This window comes from Jaculus jaculus, chromosome 10, assembly GCF_020740685.1.
Source record: "Jaculus jaculus isolate mJacJac1 chromosome 10, mJacJac1.mat.Y.cur, whole genome shotgun sequence".
NCBI lineage: Eukaryota > Metazoa > Chordata > Mammalia > Rodentia > Dipodidae > Jaculus > Jaculus jaculus.
Genome location: NC_059111.1, coordinates 7,583,195 through 7,597,503, shown reverse-complemented (window position 1 = coordinate 7,597,503; position 14,309 = coordinate 7,583,195). Strand labels below are relative to the sequence as shown.

The 14,309-nt window shown below is 43.9% G+C and overlaps 1 protein-coding gene across 2 annotated transcripts in view; it reads left to right on the top strand.

The window, feature by feature from the left end:
- Ice2 (interactor of little elongation complex ELL subunit 2) overlaps positions 1-14,309 on the top strand; it is a 50,192-nt gene that overhangs the window by 15,573 nt on the left and 20,310 nt on the right. For both annotated transcript variants that reach the window (XM_045160900.1, XM_045160901.1), the window contains 6 exons: positions 2,381-2,518; positions 3,591-3,707; positions 3,871-4,030; positions 5,451-5,632; positions 9,523-10,573; positions 11,832-12,007. In XM_045160900.1, the coding sequence (XP_045016835.1) occupies positions 2,381-2,518; positions 3,591-3,707; positions 3,871-4,030; positions 5,451-5,632; positions 9,523-10,573; positions 11,832-12,007 (1,824 nt within the window). The remainder of the gene's footprint in view (positions 1-2,380; positions 2,519-3,590; positions 3,708-3,870; positions 4,031-5,450; positions 5,633-9,522; positions 10,574-11,831; positions 12,008-14,309) is intronic.

Genomic DNA, 14,309 nt, shown 5'->3' with positions numbered 1-14,309 from the left:
CCACTGCATTCTTTAGTCCTTCTATCCACAGAGGATGAGTGCCAACCATTTCTGGGAAGTTGAAGCCTGGATTTCATTTTCCCTTTATACACACACACACACACACACACACACGTACCTGTGGGAAGGCTTATAAATAGATACAGAAGGCAGTTAGTAGTAATGAAACTACTTATGACAATAAGCAGTAATAAAACTTGTGTGAATATGGTCGTTCTCACTGAAAATATCTTCTTCGTGTGCTCATTTTGAGGTGACACAGTGCCTTTATGTTGAGGTGAAGTGAGGCTTCTGTGACATTAATCACTAGTGACTGGAAGCATCTCAGTGCCATGCCTGTCAACCCAGTGACAGATGGCTCCTGAGGAGACATGTGGCTATAATGGGCAAAGGGATCTTTTCTATCCTGAGCCGGGCAGAACTCGATGTCGTGAGATTTCAACATACTACTCAAAATGGTGCACAGCTTAAAACTTACAACTTGCTTATTTCTGGTATTTTCCCCTGAACACATCTAGTGCTTGTTCAGTAGCAGGTAACAGACAGTATAGAAACGAGCAGTCGCAGGTGAAGGGATGCTGCCGTACTTTAGAAGGTGTGATTCTCACAGTATGGGGAAGCTGCCTTGCATTTCCCTTGAACTCTTCCTTGCAAGAGTGAGAGAAGATCTGCCGACACGTAAGCAGCGTAGTTGTCACCGGCTCATGTGTCACTTCCCTGTGTGGTGGGAACGACACCCACGGAGAGGGAGCTTTGCGCCAGTATCCACACGAGGAGGGGAGGACGACACTGTGCAGGTAGGACTCTGCCGTTGACTAGGGATTTTCAACAACTTTCCCATTTTAACCCACATCTGCATCAGTCATGAAGGATTATCCTAATAGCATTAAACGTGTGGATAGAGGAAGAAAAGGTTAAAGATGGCAGAGCATAGAGACCGGAAAAGACTAGAAGGTGTGTTAACTATAGATGAAAAAGTCTACTGGGGCAGTTACTGGTTGGTAACTTGACACATTCACAGATATCTAAAAGGAGAGGAGAGGGCTGGAGAGATGGCTCAGTGGTTAGAGGTGCTTGCTTGCACAGCCTGACACCCTGAGTTTGAGTCCCCTGTACCCACATAAAGCCAGATACATAAAATGGCACTTGCATCTGGAGTTTGATTGCAGTGCCAAGAGGCCCTGGCACACCCATACGCTCTCTTTTTCTCTTTCTCGCAAATAAATGAGCATTTTCAAAAGGAGAGGAGATGCAGATAAAAAGATGGATGAGCTGTGATTATAAATACCAGCCTTCGTGCCCTACACCGAAGGCTCTCTTCTCTGAGGTGCTTGTGCACTCTCTCCAGTGGCGTGGTCTTGCTGGGTAAGGTGTGAATGTCTCCCTCTTGGGTACTTCCTGAGAAACCCTTAATTGGGAAACTGGAGAGAAGAGAGCACTTTACTTCATTGTTTTTTTTTTTTTTCTTCTTCTTCTTCTTATTGTTGTTGTTTTTGTTTCCCGTTTGGTTTTACGAAGTGGGATCTCATTCTATCCCAAGTGACTTGGAATTCACTCCTCAGTCTCAGGGTATCCTGGAACACTCAGCTCCTACCTCTGCCCCCCAAGTGCTGGGATTAAAGGCCTGTGCCCCCATGCCGGGTTACTTCATTGTTTAAATGACTTATGTACTGATCATGTAGATGCTTTGCTTTGCTTTGCTCTTTCTTTTTTTCTTTCTTCTTCTTTTTTTTTTTTCTGACTGTTTTATAGCCCAGGCTGTCCACTGCATAGCCTAGATTAATCTTGAATTCCTAATCCTCCTGTCTGCAACTCCTGTGTGCTAGGATTACGGAAATGTGCCGTCATTCCCAGCTTCATGTCGCTGCTCTTGCTGCAGTACACTGTGTTGAAATTTTCATGTGGTTTTATTTCTTTTGATAGTTTCTTAAATAGCACAGAAAATATCATTTGTCTTCTCCACTTAAATTTTAATAAGAGTGCTAATTTTAGTATTATTAAATATCAGCATTTTAGAAAATTAGGTTAGGAAAACTGATTAATTCAAATAAGAAACACACATGTGGATTATTAGAAACTGAGGATTGGGGCTGGAGAGATGGCTTAGTGGTTAAAGGGCTTGCCTGAAAAACCTAGTAACCCAGGTTTGATTCCCCAGTAACCCCATAAAGCCAGATACACAAAATGATGCATACAACTGGAGCTCCTTTACAGCAGCTGGAAGCCTTGGCAAGCCCATTCTCTTCCCCCCTCCTCTCTGCTTGCAAGTAAATAGGATTGACAGGAGCTAACTTTGCAGTGAAGAGAGTCAAACGTAACCAAAATGCATTTGTTAGGAATGTAGAATACAAATATATTGTTGTTAATTTCTGTTTCCTAGCGAATGTTCAGAGCGTGCTTTGAACAAGTGAAAACATACCCAGAATTTTACTCTCTGCACGAAGTCACCAGCTTGATGGGTTTCTTCCCGTTCAGAACAGAGATGGGGCTCAAGTTGGAAAAAACTCTGCTCGTGTTGGTAAGACGAACTGTGGGACAATAAGAGGGTTTGGTTTCGGGATCTGAGACACCTTCTGCATGGCACATAGACACTGTGCTTACATTTGTAGGCAGGAAGTAACCTTTTGAAAGTATGAAATGGATCTATGTCCTATTACTCTGAGTTTATGGATATTAAATAATTGATCTTTTTAAAACATTATTTATTTATTTATTAGAGAGAGGGGGAAAGAAAGAGAGAGATTGGGCACTCCAGGGCCTCCAGCCACTGCAAACAAACTCCAGATGCATGTGCCCCCATGTGCATCTGGCTTTCATGGGTACTGAACAATAGAACCTGGGCCCTTAGGCTTCACAGGCAAGTACCTTAACCGCTTAGCCGTCTCTCCAGCCCCAAGTACTTAATCTTTTTTAAATGCCATTACTAACTTTATTCCTTGATTTTCTTTTCTTGTTATTATCCTTACTGCTCCTGAATATAAGCATAAAACTCCTTTCAAAAGAAATTTAGGGGCTGGAGAAATGGCTTAGCGGTTAAGGCACTTACTTGCAAAGCCAAAAGACCCAGATTTGATTCCCCAGGACCCATGTAAGCCAGATGCACAAGGTGGTACATGCTTCTGGAGTTTGTTTACAGTGGCTAGAGGTCCTGGCACGCCCATTCTCTCTCTCTCTCTTTCTCTCTCTGTAATCAATGAATAAATTTTTTTAAAAAGAACTTTATTCTTGAGTGTTTCAGAAGGAAATGTATGGAGGGTGTGCTTGGGTGTGTATACTGCCATGTATTACAATTACTATTTCCTAATGAGAAAGTAAAGCTTTCAGGGAGCCTGTGAGAGCCTCTGTGAACCTCTTCTGAAACAATGCAACAACAAAAATGGTAGCTGTCAAATAAAGCCATGGGAGAATGTTTTGGCTGACAGAGGGTCTAAGTTTGAGATTTGACTTTAGTAGAATGATTGAAATTTGACTTTAGTAGAATGATGAATTTCAGTAAGGACTCCCTTATGATACAGGGAGCTATTCTTAGGGGGGAAAACACATCAGGATATTTGTAATAACACATTCATGTTTTTGTTTTTCTTATTTAGGGGAATGTGAAATTTGTAAAAACAGTATTTCCTTCAATGCCTGTGAAGCTGCAACTCTCAAAAGACGACCAGCCTCCCGTGGAGACTGCTCACGAGAAGGTGGAAGCTCTGCGCTGTGTGAGTTGCTGGCTCCCAGGGCAGCGGCGATCCGACCGCCCAGCCCCAGCGGACTCGCACACACGCTGCCATTCAAAGGTCCCTTGTGACCCTCCCTTATTTGCATGACTGTGAGTGAAATTTTCAGAGCGCAACCCAGAAACAGGTCTCCTGTGTCTTTCAGGACATCAGCAAAGATGTAAATGCCGAGAAGCTTGTTTCGAGGTACCGTCCACACATCGTTCTCACGAGCCAGTCACTGTTCACCTTACTGAACAACCATGGCCCGGGCTACAGGGAGCAGTGGGAAATCCCCGTGACGGTTCAACTCATTCCCGTTGCAGGTTTGTGATTTTCTCTGTTAACTAGTGCTCTCAAAAATGGGGCTTGGGCTGGAGAGGTGGGTTAGCGGTTAAGCGCTTGCCTATGCAGCCTAAGGACCCCGGTTCAAGGTTCAGTTCCCCAGGACCCATGTTAGCCAGATGCACAAGGAGGCGCATGCATCTGGAGTTTGTTTGCAGTGGATGGGGGCCCTGGCACGCCCATTCTCTCTCTATCTGCCTCTTTCTCTCTCTGTCTGTCGCTATCAAGTAAATAAATAAAAATTTTAAGAAAGGGGCTGAGGGCTGTGTGTGGTGGCACACGCCTTTAATCCCAGCACTCAGTAGGCAGAGGTAGGTGGATCACCATGAGTTCAAGGCCACCGTGAGATTACATAGTGAATTCCAAGTCAGCTTGAGCTTGAGCAAGACCCTATCTTGTACACCCCCCACCCCCAAAAAAAAACCAAAGGAAAAAAAAAACAGGCTGAGAACTGAAGAAATGGCTTAATTTCCAAAAGCCCCTCATAAGCCAAGTGCACATGGTGGTCTGGAGTTCGTTTGCAGTGGCTAGAGGCCCTGGCACACCCATTTTTTTTTTTCTCTTGTAAATAAATAAAATAGAGGGAAGGGCTAAAACCATTTCATTTTAGCTGCCTGAACATAAATGGTCATTTGTTAAATACAGAACTCTAAATCTTGGTTTAAGGAGAATGTAAATTGACATTTAAACTCAGTAGTGTGTTTTCAAATATAGAGCTACTATAGAATTGACTCCTAACCAAGGAACAGGGCCTCTGTTACCCATAGTGATGTTTAGGAGTGAAAGATGGAGAAGTAATTTTTACTCAGGTGGGGCAGAACTGTGTGAAAGGTGAGGTACTTCTGTTTTCACTGGAATACAGTGGTACTTTATTAGACAACTTCTGAGTCTGTCTTTGGGAACTAGAACTAAAGCAAGTCTATCCTTATGAACCATGAGATAGTCTCTCCTTAACAGTAAAATTAGCATATATGCATGCTAATTCTTTGATTAAAGGATTACCTTTACCAGTGTCCTGGTAGAGCAACCAAGAGCAGTTTGTGGAAAAAAGAGGTTTATTTTTGGCTTACAGGATCGAGGGGGAAGCTCTTTGATGGCCGGGAAAATGATGGCATGAGCAGAGGGTGGACATCACTCCCTGGCCAACATAAGGTGGGCCATAGCAACAGGAGAGTGTGCCAAACACTGGCAAGGGGGATCTGGCTATAACACCCATAAGCCCACCTCAACAATGCACCACCTCCAGGAGGCTTCCATTTCCAATCACCATCAGCTAGGGAACCTAACAGCCATGGGAGACACCTGAATCAAAACACCACAATGGTTTTGTATATCTTCCAGATTAATATTATTAAACTTAGCAACATAAATGAAATCACTTTCTTCTGTTTCTATTTGAAGGTTCCAAACCAGTTAAAGTGATTTATATTAATTCACCACTTCCCCAAAAGCAAATGACAATGAGAGAAAGAAACCAAGTCTTCCATGAAGTTCCATTGAGATATTTGATCTCCAAAAGCACCTCTGTTCCAGTGTCTGCCGTGTTTATGGACAAGCCTGAGGAGTGCGCGTCGGAAGGGGACGTACGTAACGCTGTTTCGCGTGCCCGTGTCTCCACGGGACACGTGAGGTTTTGTTGAAAGTCCATAAGCACGGTAATTGCAAACACAGTCTCTGGAGGCTGAGAAGGTGGCTCAGTGGGCAAGAGTGCTTGCTGTGCACGAGTAAGGACCTGAATCTGAGCTGCATACGTGTATACACCACTTACTATATGCACACTCATGAGAAAATACAGTCATTGGTACACATGTATGGAACTACTACATGGTACAGTTATTATGTTTTATGTTTTATGTATTACTTAAAATACATTTTATCTTAGCCCGGCATGGCGGCACATACCTTTAATCCCAGCACCCGGAAGGCATTAGTAGTAGGAGGATTGCCATGAGTTCTAAGCTACCCTGAGACTACATAGTGAATTCCAGGTCAGCCTGAGCTAGAGTCAGAGACCCTACCTTGAAAAACAAAAACAACAAAACAAAAAAATTTAAATTGGGACAGTGACTGAATAGACATCTCTCAAAGTCAAGCAAGTACACAGACAACTGGCAGGTGTATGACAGGGTGCTCATCTTCACTATGCACCGGGGTAATGTGATCAGAACCACCATGGGTAAGGCTTTCCCTCCCCCTCAGTTAGAAAGGAGAGAACCAGAGCCAGGGAGATGGCTCAGCCATTAAAGGTGCTTGCCTGCAAAGTCTGAAGGCCCCATTTCCGTTCCCCAGGACCCACGTACAGCCAGATACACAAAGTGGCGCATGTGTCTGGAGGTCACTTGCAGCGGCAGACACCCTGCCATGCCATACTCACCGTCTCTCTCTCTCTTTCTCTCTCTCTCTCATATAAATAAATAAAAATAGACTTTTTTAAAAGATGAAAGTCCTGTCACTAGTGACAACATGAATACACCCGAGATCAAATTGTTAAATATGCTAGGCACAGAAAGACAAATATTAAATATTAAATGTGGCATCTAAAGATGAGTTTCTAAAAGTAGGAAGAATAGTAGTTACCAGAGGCTTAAGAAGGGTAAGAGATAAGGGGGGTGGGAATTGGATAGCAGGTATGGACACAGTAACATGGAAGTATTTTCTGGTGTCATTCTGTTACAAAGAAAGGCGGTTATAGTTACTATTATTATTGAATTCAACATTTTGAGAAGACAGGTATTTAAACATTCTCAGGACAAAGATGTAAATGTTTGAGGTGTTGGATAAGCTTCCTATCATTATGCCAAACATCTTACTGCACTCCATAAAAGATGAAGGTATCTGTCAGAAAATACACTCATTTAATGGAAATGGCAATGTAGCATATTTTAGGTATATATTGTAGAGCTGTAAATACTGTGTTATATGCCAAAGGTTTATTCAGATAGACAGACTCCAAACCTCCTCACAAAATCCTTTGTCTAACTAGTTCATTGATTTACAAAGGTCACAAGTGAGGAAACAATAGATTAAAGGTTATATGTAAAATTAATTTTTTTAATGTAATGTTGAACTGGGTGTTAGGCTCACACCTTTATTCCATGTACTCAGGAGGCTGAGACAGGTGGATTGCCATGAGTCCAAAGCCAGTATTGGCAACAGAGTGAGACTCTCTCAAAAAAAAAAAAAAAAAGTTTTAATGTAAAAATAAATGTAAATTAGTTGTTCAAAGATATTACTACTTATAAAAATGGCCCCTGCAAAAAAAGGGGGGGTTGGAGAGATGGCTTAGCAGTTGAACGCTTGCCTGTAAAGCCTAAGGACCCTGGTTCGAGGCTTGATTCCCCAGGATCCACATTAGCCAGAAGCACACGTGGCGCATGCATCTGGAATTCGTTTGCAATGGCTGGAAGCCATGCCGTGCCCATACTCTCTTTCTCTCTCTCTCTAGGTCTGTCTGTCGCTCTCAAAAAAATAAACAAATGACATTATAAAAAAATGCCCCCTGCATTGTATGATGGTAGGTGAATGTGAATGCACTTTGGTAGAGATAGTTTCCACAACAAAAAGGCAGTCTGTAGATTTAGACCGCCAACTGAATCGCAAGTGCAGCCTCCTCCATGTCAGTTTTCAGGCAGCAGTGCTGGGCGCGCAGCTCCGTGGTGAGGCTGCCTTCCTAGGCTCTGGGGAGAGCTCTTCGGTCTGTGTGAGGTGCTGAGCATAGCCGGCTCTGTCCCTGCTGAAGGTCGTGACGCAGTCGTGGGGGACTGAGCGGCCGTGTTTCAGTGATCACATCCACGCTCACGGCGCTTTCAGCATGGAAAGGAGATGAGTAGGAGTTGACTGGTGTAGGAAGTCACTGGCCAAACAGTCCTTCCTGGTGTACTTGGTCACTGTGTGACCTTGGGCTAATTAACATAAGCTGTTGCATTTGGCCATCTGTAAGATGGGTATCATATGTCAACTAATTCATTGTTTGTTTGGGTTAAAATAAGTTAATTACATGTAAAGCATTGGAGTAATGGTTGGCCATGTATAAATATTAGTTTTAATTATGTGTGTCTTAAATATTTTTCTATGATTATTAAAGGAAAACATTTTGTTTATAGATAAACATTCATCCTACAAATATTTACTGTAGATTCTCTCCGTGCACTGTGGATTAGTAGATAAGAGGAGAACTTGTTTTCTCTCAGAGGTTACGTTAGTGGCAGAGGACAGATACTTAAGCAGCAGTCACAGAACAAATGGCAATAGATGCTATGGAGAAAAATGGGCCAGGTGAAGAGGAAATGGAGAGATAATCAAGGATGGGACTGTTCTATATTCATGAGCAGAAAGGCCCCGGGACAGGAAACGTGAACCCAGACACGGACAGGGTGAAGAGGCAATTAGTGTTTAAAAATGGCTTCCTGCTGGGCGTGATGGTGTTGCCTTTAATCCCAGCACTCAGGAGGCAGAGACCGGAATATCCCCATGAGTTCGAGGCCACCCTGAGACTACATAGTGACTTCCAGGTCAGCCTGGGCTAGAGTTAGACCCTACCTAGAAAACAAATGGCTTCCTCACTCTTAAGAGCTTATAGCACGTTAAGGCCTTGGTCTTGGGCTGCTCACTGCCATTTGCCTCAGCACCCTTACGGCATATATGTCATTTCTTCTTTTACATTTGAACTTTCAAACTATATAGAAAACTTGCACTGGTGGCCAGTGAATATCTCAAAGTGGCAAGTTCTACAGAGAAACAGAGTTGATTACAGAGTGAATTAGTGGTGCCACCAAGTAACCTGGACTTCCCATTGCTGATGACAACTGAAAAGTTAACTTCTGAAAGCTAATGACATAGTCAGGACCTACAGGTCAGAGACTCGGGAGAAGGGGGCACTCTGGGAGGCAAGCCTGACACCCGGGCTCATTTCTCAGTTCTGAAGAGGGAACTAAAAGGTGGCTGTGTTTTGGGCAGTGTCATGGAATGCTGTCCCAACCCCCCATTCCCCCCCCCCCCACAGCAGCAGCCTTGGGGAGAATGTCACTGGTTGATAGTAGAGCTGTCGAGGCTGAGGACATTTCTGTGTCTGCGTTATGAAAGGGCCGCTTTTCCTCTTTGCCTCGCAGGCCGCGTGCAGTCCAAGTGTCTCCCAAGGGGACCAAGCAGGCTTGAGTCCTTGACTCTCTGCCCTCTTCGCTTTAGCCTACATTTCCTTTTGTTGGTTCTGTCTGTTGCTCATTAGTGGGACTTTTCCCTGCAGTGTGGAAATTTATTGTCTCCCACCCTGTTACAGCCTGACAAATCTGTGTTTATGAACATTTAAATGGAAACAGAAAGTCAAATACTTGTTTGTAGCCTATGGTACTTTTGAGAGCCCTTAGCTTTCTTTCTACATTTGAAAACAATCTATGTATGTGGGCTTTAAGAACATTAACAGATGGGCCAAATATGGCCTGAAATTTTTCCTAACTCCGGTGTGTTTTCTTCCCAGACCTCCAATGAAGTTAATGAGTGCCGGAAACTTGAGACTCTGGAAAATATGGATCTGGGTTTTGATGATGATGTCACAGAACTCGAAACCTTTGGAGTCACTGCCACCAATCCATCAAGGTCACCGAGTCCACCGCGCACTTCTCCAGGACCTAGTGCTACAAATAAGCCCACAGTCCCCAGACCAGCAGCTGCGCCTGTGGCACCAGTGACACCAGCCATACCAACGACACCAGTCACTCCCGAGGATTCTAGAAGCTTGTCTCAGATGCTGATGAAACAGCTGCAGAAGGAGAAACAGCTGTTCTGCAGTGTGGAGAGTGGCTCGGAAGAATGCAGAAGCAAAGATGGTCAAGGACCATTGTCTGCTGGGGAGAGGGACCGCGGTCCCAGTGCCGAGTCTCTGATGCAGGATGGCCAGGGCCACCCAAGGCAGGATACCCCACAGGCAGGAAGTACTACGGCAACTGAGAATGCCCTTAACAGTAACAGGGCCACCGATACTGGGGGGAGCCCGCGCCTTGAGCGCAGCACGGATGCGTCAGAGGAGCTGGCGGCTCCGCTAGAGGCCGAGGCCAAAGCCGTCCTCTGTGGCAGCGATGTGGATGAGGACTGCTTAGTCATTGACACTGACTGTAAAAGTAAGGGTGATGGAGAGACAGCTGGCGCGGGTTCCAGGACACCGAGCCCCAAGCCCTCAGGACAGGCTTCCACTGCTACTGCCACCACAGCCACCTCCACCCCCGCCACCCCCACCACCTCCACCCCCACCCCCGCCACCGCTACCGCCACCACTGCCTGTAGCCCCGAAGAGTCCTGTGTTCTAAAGAAACCCATCAAAAGAGTGTATAAAAAGTTTGATCCAGTTGGAGAAATTTTAAAAATGCAGGATGAGCTTCTAAAGCCAGTGTCCAAGAAAGGACCAGAATTGCCCCCGATGAACTTAGACGATGCTGAACAGCCACCTGCCTCTGAGCAAACCTGCACAGCCTCAGAGGCCCCGGGCTGGCCGCAGTCTACCTGGCCGTCTGCCTTTCAGAAGCCCAAAGGGCGTGAGTAAATACCCAGGACTTACTTTTCCGTCTGTCCCTTTCCACAGCTGCTCTCCTTCAGTCTTTCACATTCGGTCAGACCCCGTTTTGGAACCCTTGCCTGGCTGTGTGGTTTGAGTTAGGTGTCCCCCATGAGCACAGTGGTTTTGAATGCTTGGTTCCCTCCCAGCTGACAGTTTTGGGGAGGTGGAGCCTTGCTGGAGGGTTGTGTAGCTGGGGCAGGCGTAGGGGTGGTAGAGCCAGCGCCCCCTTGCCAGAGCTCAGCTCACTTTCCTGTTGCTGTTTTCTACCTGCTCTGGCAGAGCTGATGTCCACGTCTGCTCACACCATGCTGTCCCCTGCCATTGTGGAGCTTCCTGTGAAACTATCAGCCAGGACAAACCCTTCCTCCCACCAGCTGCTTGTGGCTGCTACTTTGCCCAGCAGCACAAAGGGAACCGCAACACTGGCCATTGATACTTCAGTTTTCAAACTGTTGATCACAATTTCAGCTCCCACAGTGTCTGCTTGATGTATGAACCCAAAGGAGATGAGTTTTTATTTGTGTTTACTTTGTAAGAGAGCGAAGAGGCAGATAGAGGAAGAATGGGCCTGTGAGGGCCCCCAGACACATGTGCCATCTTGTGACCCGGCTTTATGTGGATACTGAGGAATAGAACCTGGGTCCTTAGGCTTTGCAGGCAAGCACCTTAAACACTGAGCCGTCTCTCTAGCCCCCAGGGGATATGAGTTTTATAACCTGTGTTTGTCCAACATATACAACGGTCACTGAGCTATAGGTGGGGTGGTTTCCCCAGCCAGTGTGAGGGAGGTTAATAAAAAAGGTCACACACATTGATCAGTCTAAAACTTGCACCCTAGCAGACCACAATTCCATACTTTGTTATTTTATAAAACACAAGAAAATCTGTTCCTTAGTCTGCCTACGTCGGGAAAGCATCACCTTTGAAATGTTTTTCCTCCTTACATGATATATTGTTTCATTAATTTATCTACCCACTGCCTAGAGTTAATGAGGGATAGTAGTTAAAAGAATGAGTAGTTAAAAGGAAGAGAACATTAAAGCTTTGGTTTCAACTCTTTGCTGTAATTCCAGTAAGTAAACAGAAATGGTTATAGTATAAGTGTCACATAAGTAGAGAAACTAAAAAGTCAAAATTGTTAGAAGTTTAAAAAAATGGTGAATTTGGTTATCTTATTCTGTAATGTATAAGCAGGGTAATGCATCTTTAAATAATAATGAAAAATGTTTTTGAAGGATTGCCATATGAACTCCAAGACTATGTCGAAGACACATCAGAATATCTGGCGCCTCCGGAAGGAAACTTTGTCTACAAGTTATTCAGCTTGCAGGACCTGTTGTTACTAGTGCGGTGCAGCATCCAGAAGATTGAGACTAGGCCGCGCTCCAAAAAACGCAAGAAAATCCGAAGAGTAAGTTATCAGGGAGCAGGAACTTATGACATGGAAGTATCAATAGCTAATCAGAAAACATTGATATTCCATTCTTACGAGGTTTAGCTTTAAATTGTTTATCACTCTTAGTGGTATTTCAAGGTTGACTCTTTTTAGTAAAATGTTGAAATCAGTTTTAACATGAGACAGAGTTTAATTACATGCCATAGTTACAAATGCCATCACTTCCTTAAAAAGACCATGTAAGGAAATCAGACTAGATTGCTGCGTCCATTCTTGTTTTCTCGACTTCTTTTAGAAATACAGGTTTTTTAAAAGATGAACTTTCACAAACATTTGAAATGTTTCCAGGATAGCTAGAGGGCCAAGTCTCTCCCTTTTCTCCTTGTTGTTAGGGTTTTATAGAAACATTTTCCTCAGAAAAAGTGCTACAGTATGAATAATTTTTATTACAACAGTTGTCCTTATACATGACATTGAGTTTTCTTCCATTGTACTTTGCTGTGTTGTGTATGTGTGTGTGAGAGAGAGAGAGACTCTGAATGCTGGTAACTAAAGAGAGGCTTTTATATTGGTTAAGTAAGAAGTATGGATGTGTCTCCTGTATCTTTCTTAAAGAGAACTTTTTTTAAAAAATTTTTTATTTATTTATTTGAGAGCGACAGACTTAGAGAGAAAGACAGATAGAGGGAGAGAGAGAATGGGCGCTCCAGGGCTTCTAGCCTCTGCAAATGAACTCCAGACGCGTGCGCCCCCCTGTGCATCTGACTAATGTGGGACCTGGGGAACCGAGCCTCGAACCGGGGTCCTTAGGCTTCACAGGCAAGCGCTTAACCACTAAGCCATCTCTCCAGCCCAAGAGAACTTTTTTAATTATATACTTTTCATAAAGGTTTTTTGTCTTGTTTTTTAAACCTTCACCCAATAAACATCACACACTTTAGAACTGAGCACTTTGGAGTATGAGCGTGTTTCGAGGTCGGGACTTAGTGCACTGAGAACAGTGATGTGGCGTCTCTGGTCCCTGAGGGGAGCTCCTGGACCCCGGCATCATGTCAGAGTAACCGCGAACAGGGGAGGGAGTCCTCACCTGTCCTCATGTCTAATGCCGACAGGGTGGAGGATGACCACCGCGAGTTCTCTAGGGACAGCCATCCAGGTCCAGGGTGTCCACTTTGCCCATCAGATTCCAGTGGACTTGGTGGAACTTTTGTTTCATGATGATGTTTTTATCCTATATTAAGTAGAAGGAATATTAGGAGTCAGTTTTTATAACTTAAAGTATAAGTTTTCCTTATTGGTTCAGACTTAAACTAAATGATCTGAATAAAAGACATGAGGAAGTGCTTTTTTCACTCAGCCCGATGCCTCACACATAACTAGGCAAGGCTCTACCAGAGTATTCTCTAGAAGAATGCCCAGTGCTAGAGGTCTGACTTTAGTCTCCTCCCAGACAAAGCCAACATTCTCTGAATTGAGGTTTCTATTCTATTGGCTGTTTTTCTGCCTCATCTGTATTTAACTGTGATAAGTTTGATAACATTAGCTTGACCGTTCTGAGCACACAGCACTGCTGTATAAACATGGTCTCGAGGTCTCAGTGGTTCTGACTTGCTCTTCAGATACCTCGGCCCTTCCATACCTGTCCGACCCATGGAACATACCACTTTCTAGTTTTGTTTTAGCTTACTTACTAAAAATTGTTGATGGTCAGAATCTCATAAATTAAAATAGCCTAGGGAAATTTTGGACAGTGATTTTAATTCTTTTTTGTTTTGTTTTGATTTTTTGAGGTAGGGTTTCACTCTTGATCAGGCTGGCCTAGAACTTGGGGCAGTCCTCCTACCTCTGCCTCCTGAGTACTGGGATTAAAGGCGTGCGCCATAATACCTGGCTTAATTCTTGATATAGGCAATTCTGTAAGATCATTGTAATTGGATTAACAGAAGTAAAACTTCTAACTTTTTAGTAGAAAAATCATCAAAATATGTCAAAACCATTGAGCTCCAAAGAGTGTCTAAATAGAAGGCTTATATTTCTGACTGTTAAATCTTAGAAACTCATAGTAAAATTTGAATATTTTTCAGAGAAAGTTTATCATATCGCATTTGGCATTACATGCAATGCTATAATACACATCGTGCGCACGCACTAGAATGTGTGCTTCTTGGAGTCTTGGCTCATTCCTTTTCTCTTAAATGCTTTGTGCCATGGGAACTCAGTAAATAAGTCTGAATAGATGAGAAAAACAGAGGAGTTGCGAAGACAAGAGCATCACAAAGAACTTTATGGAGAAGTTAACAACAGCACTAGTGTGAAA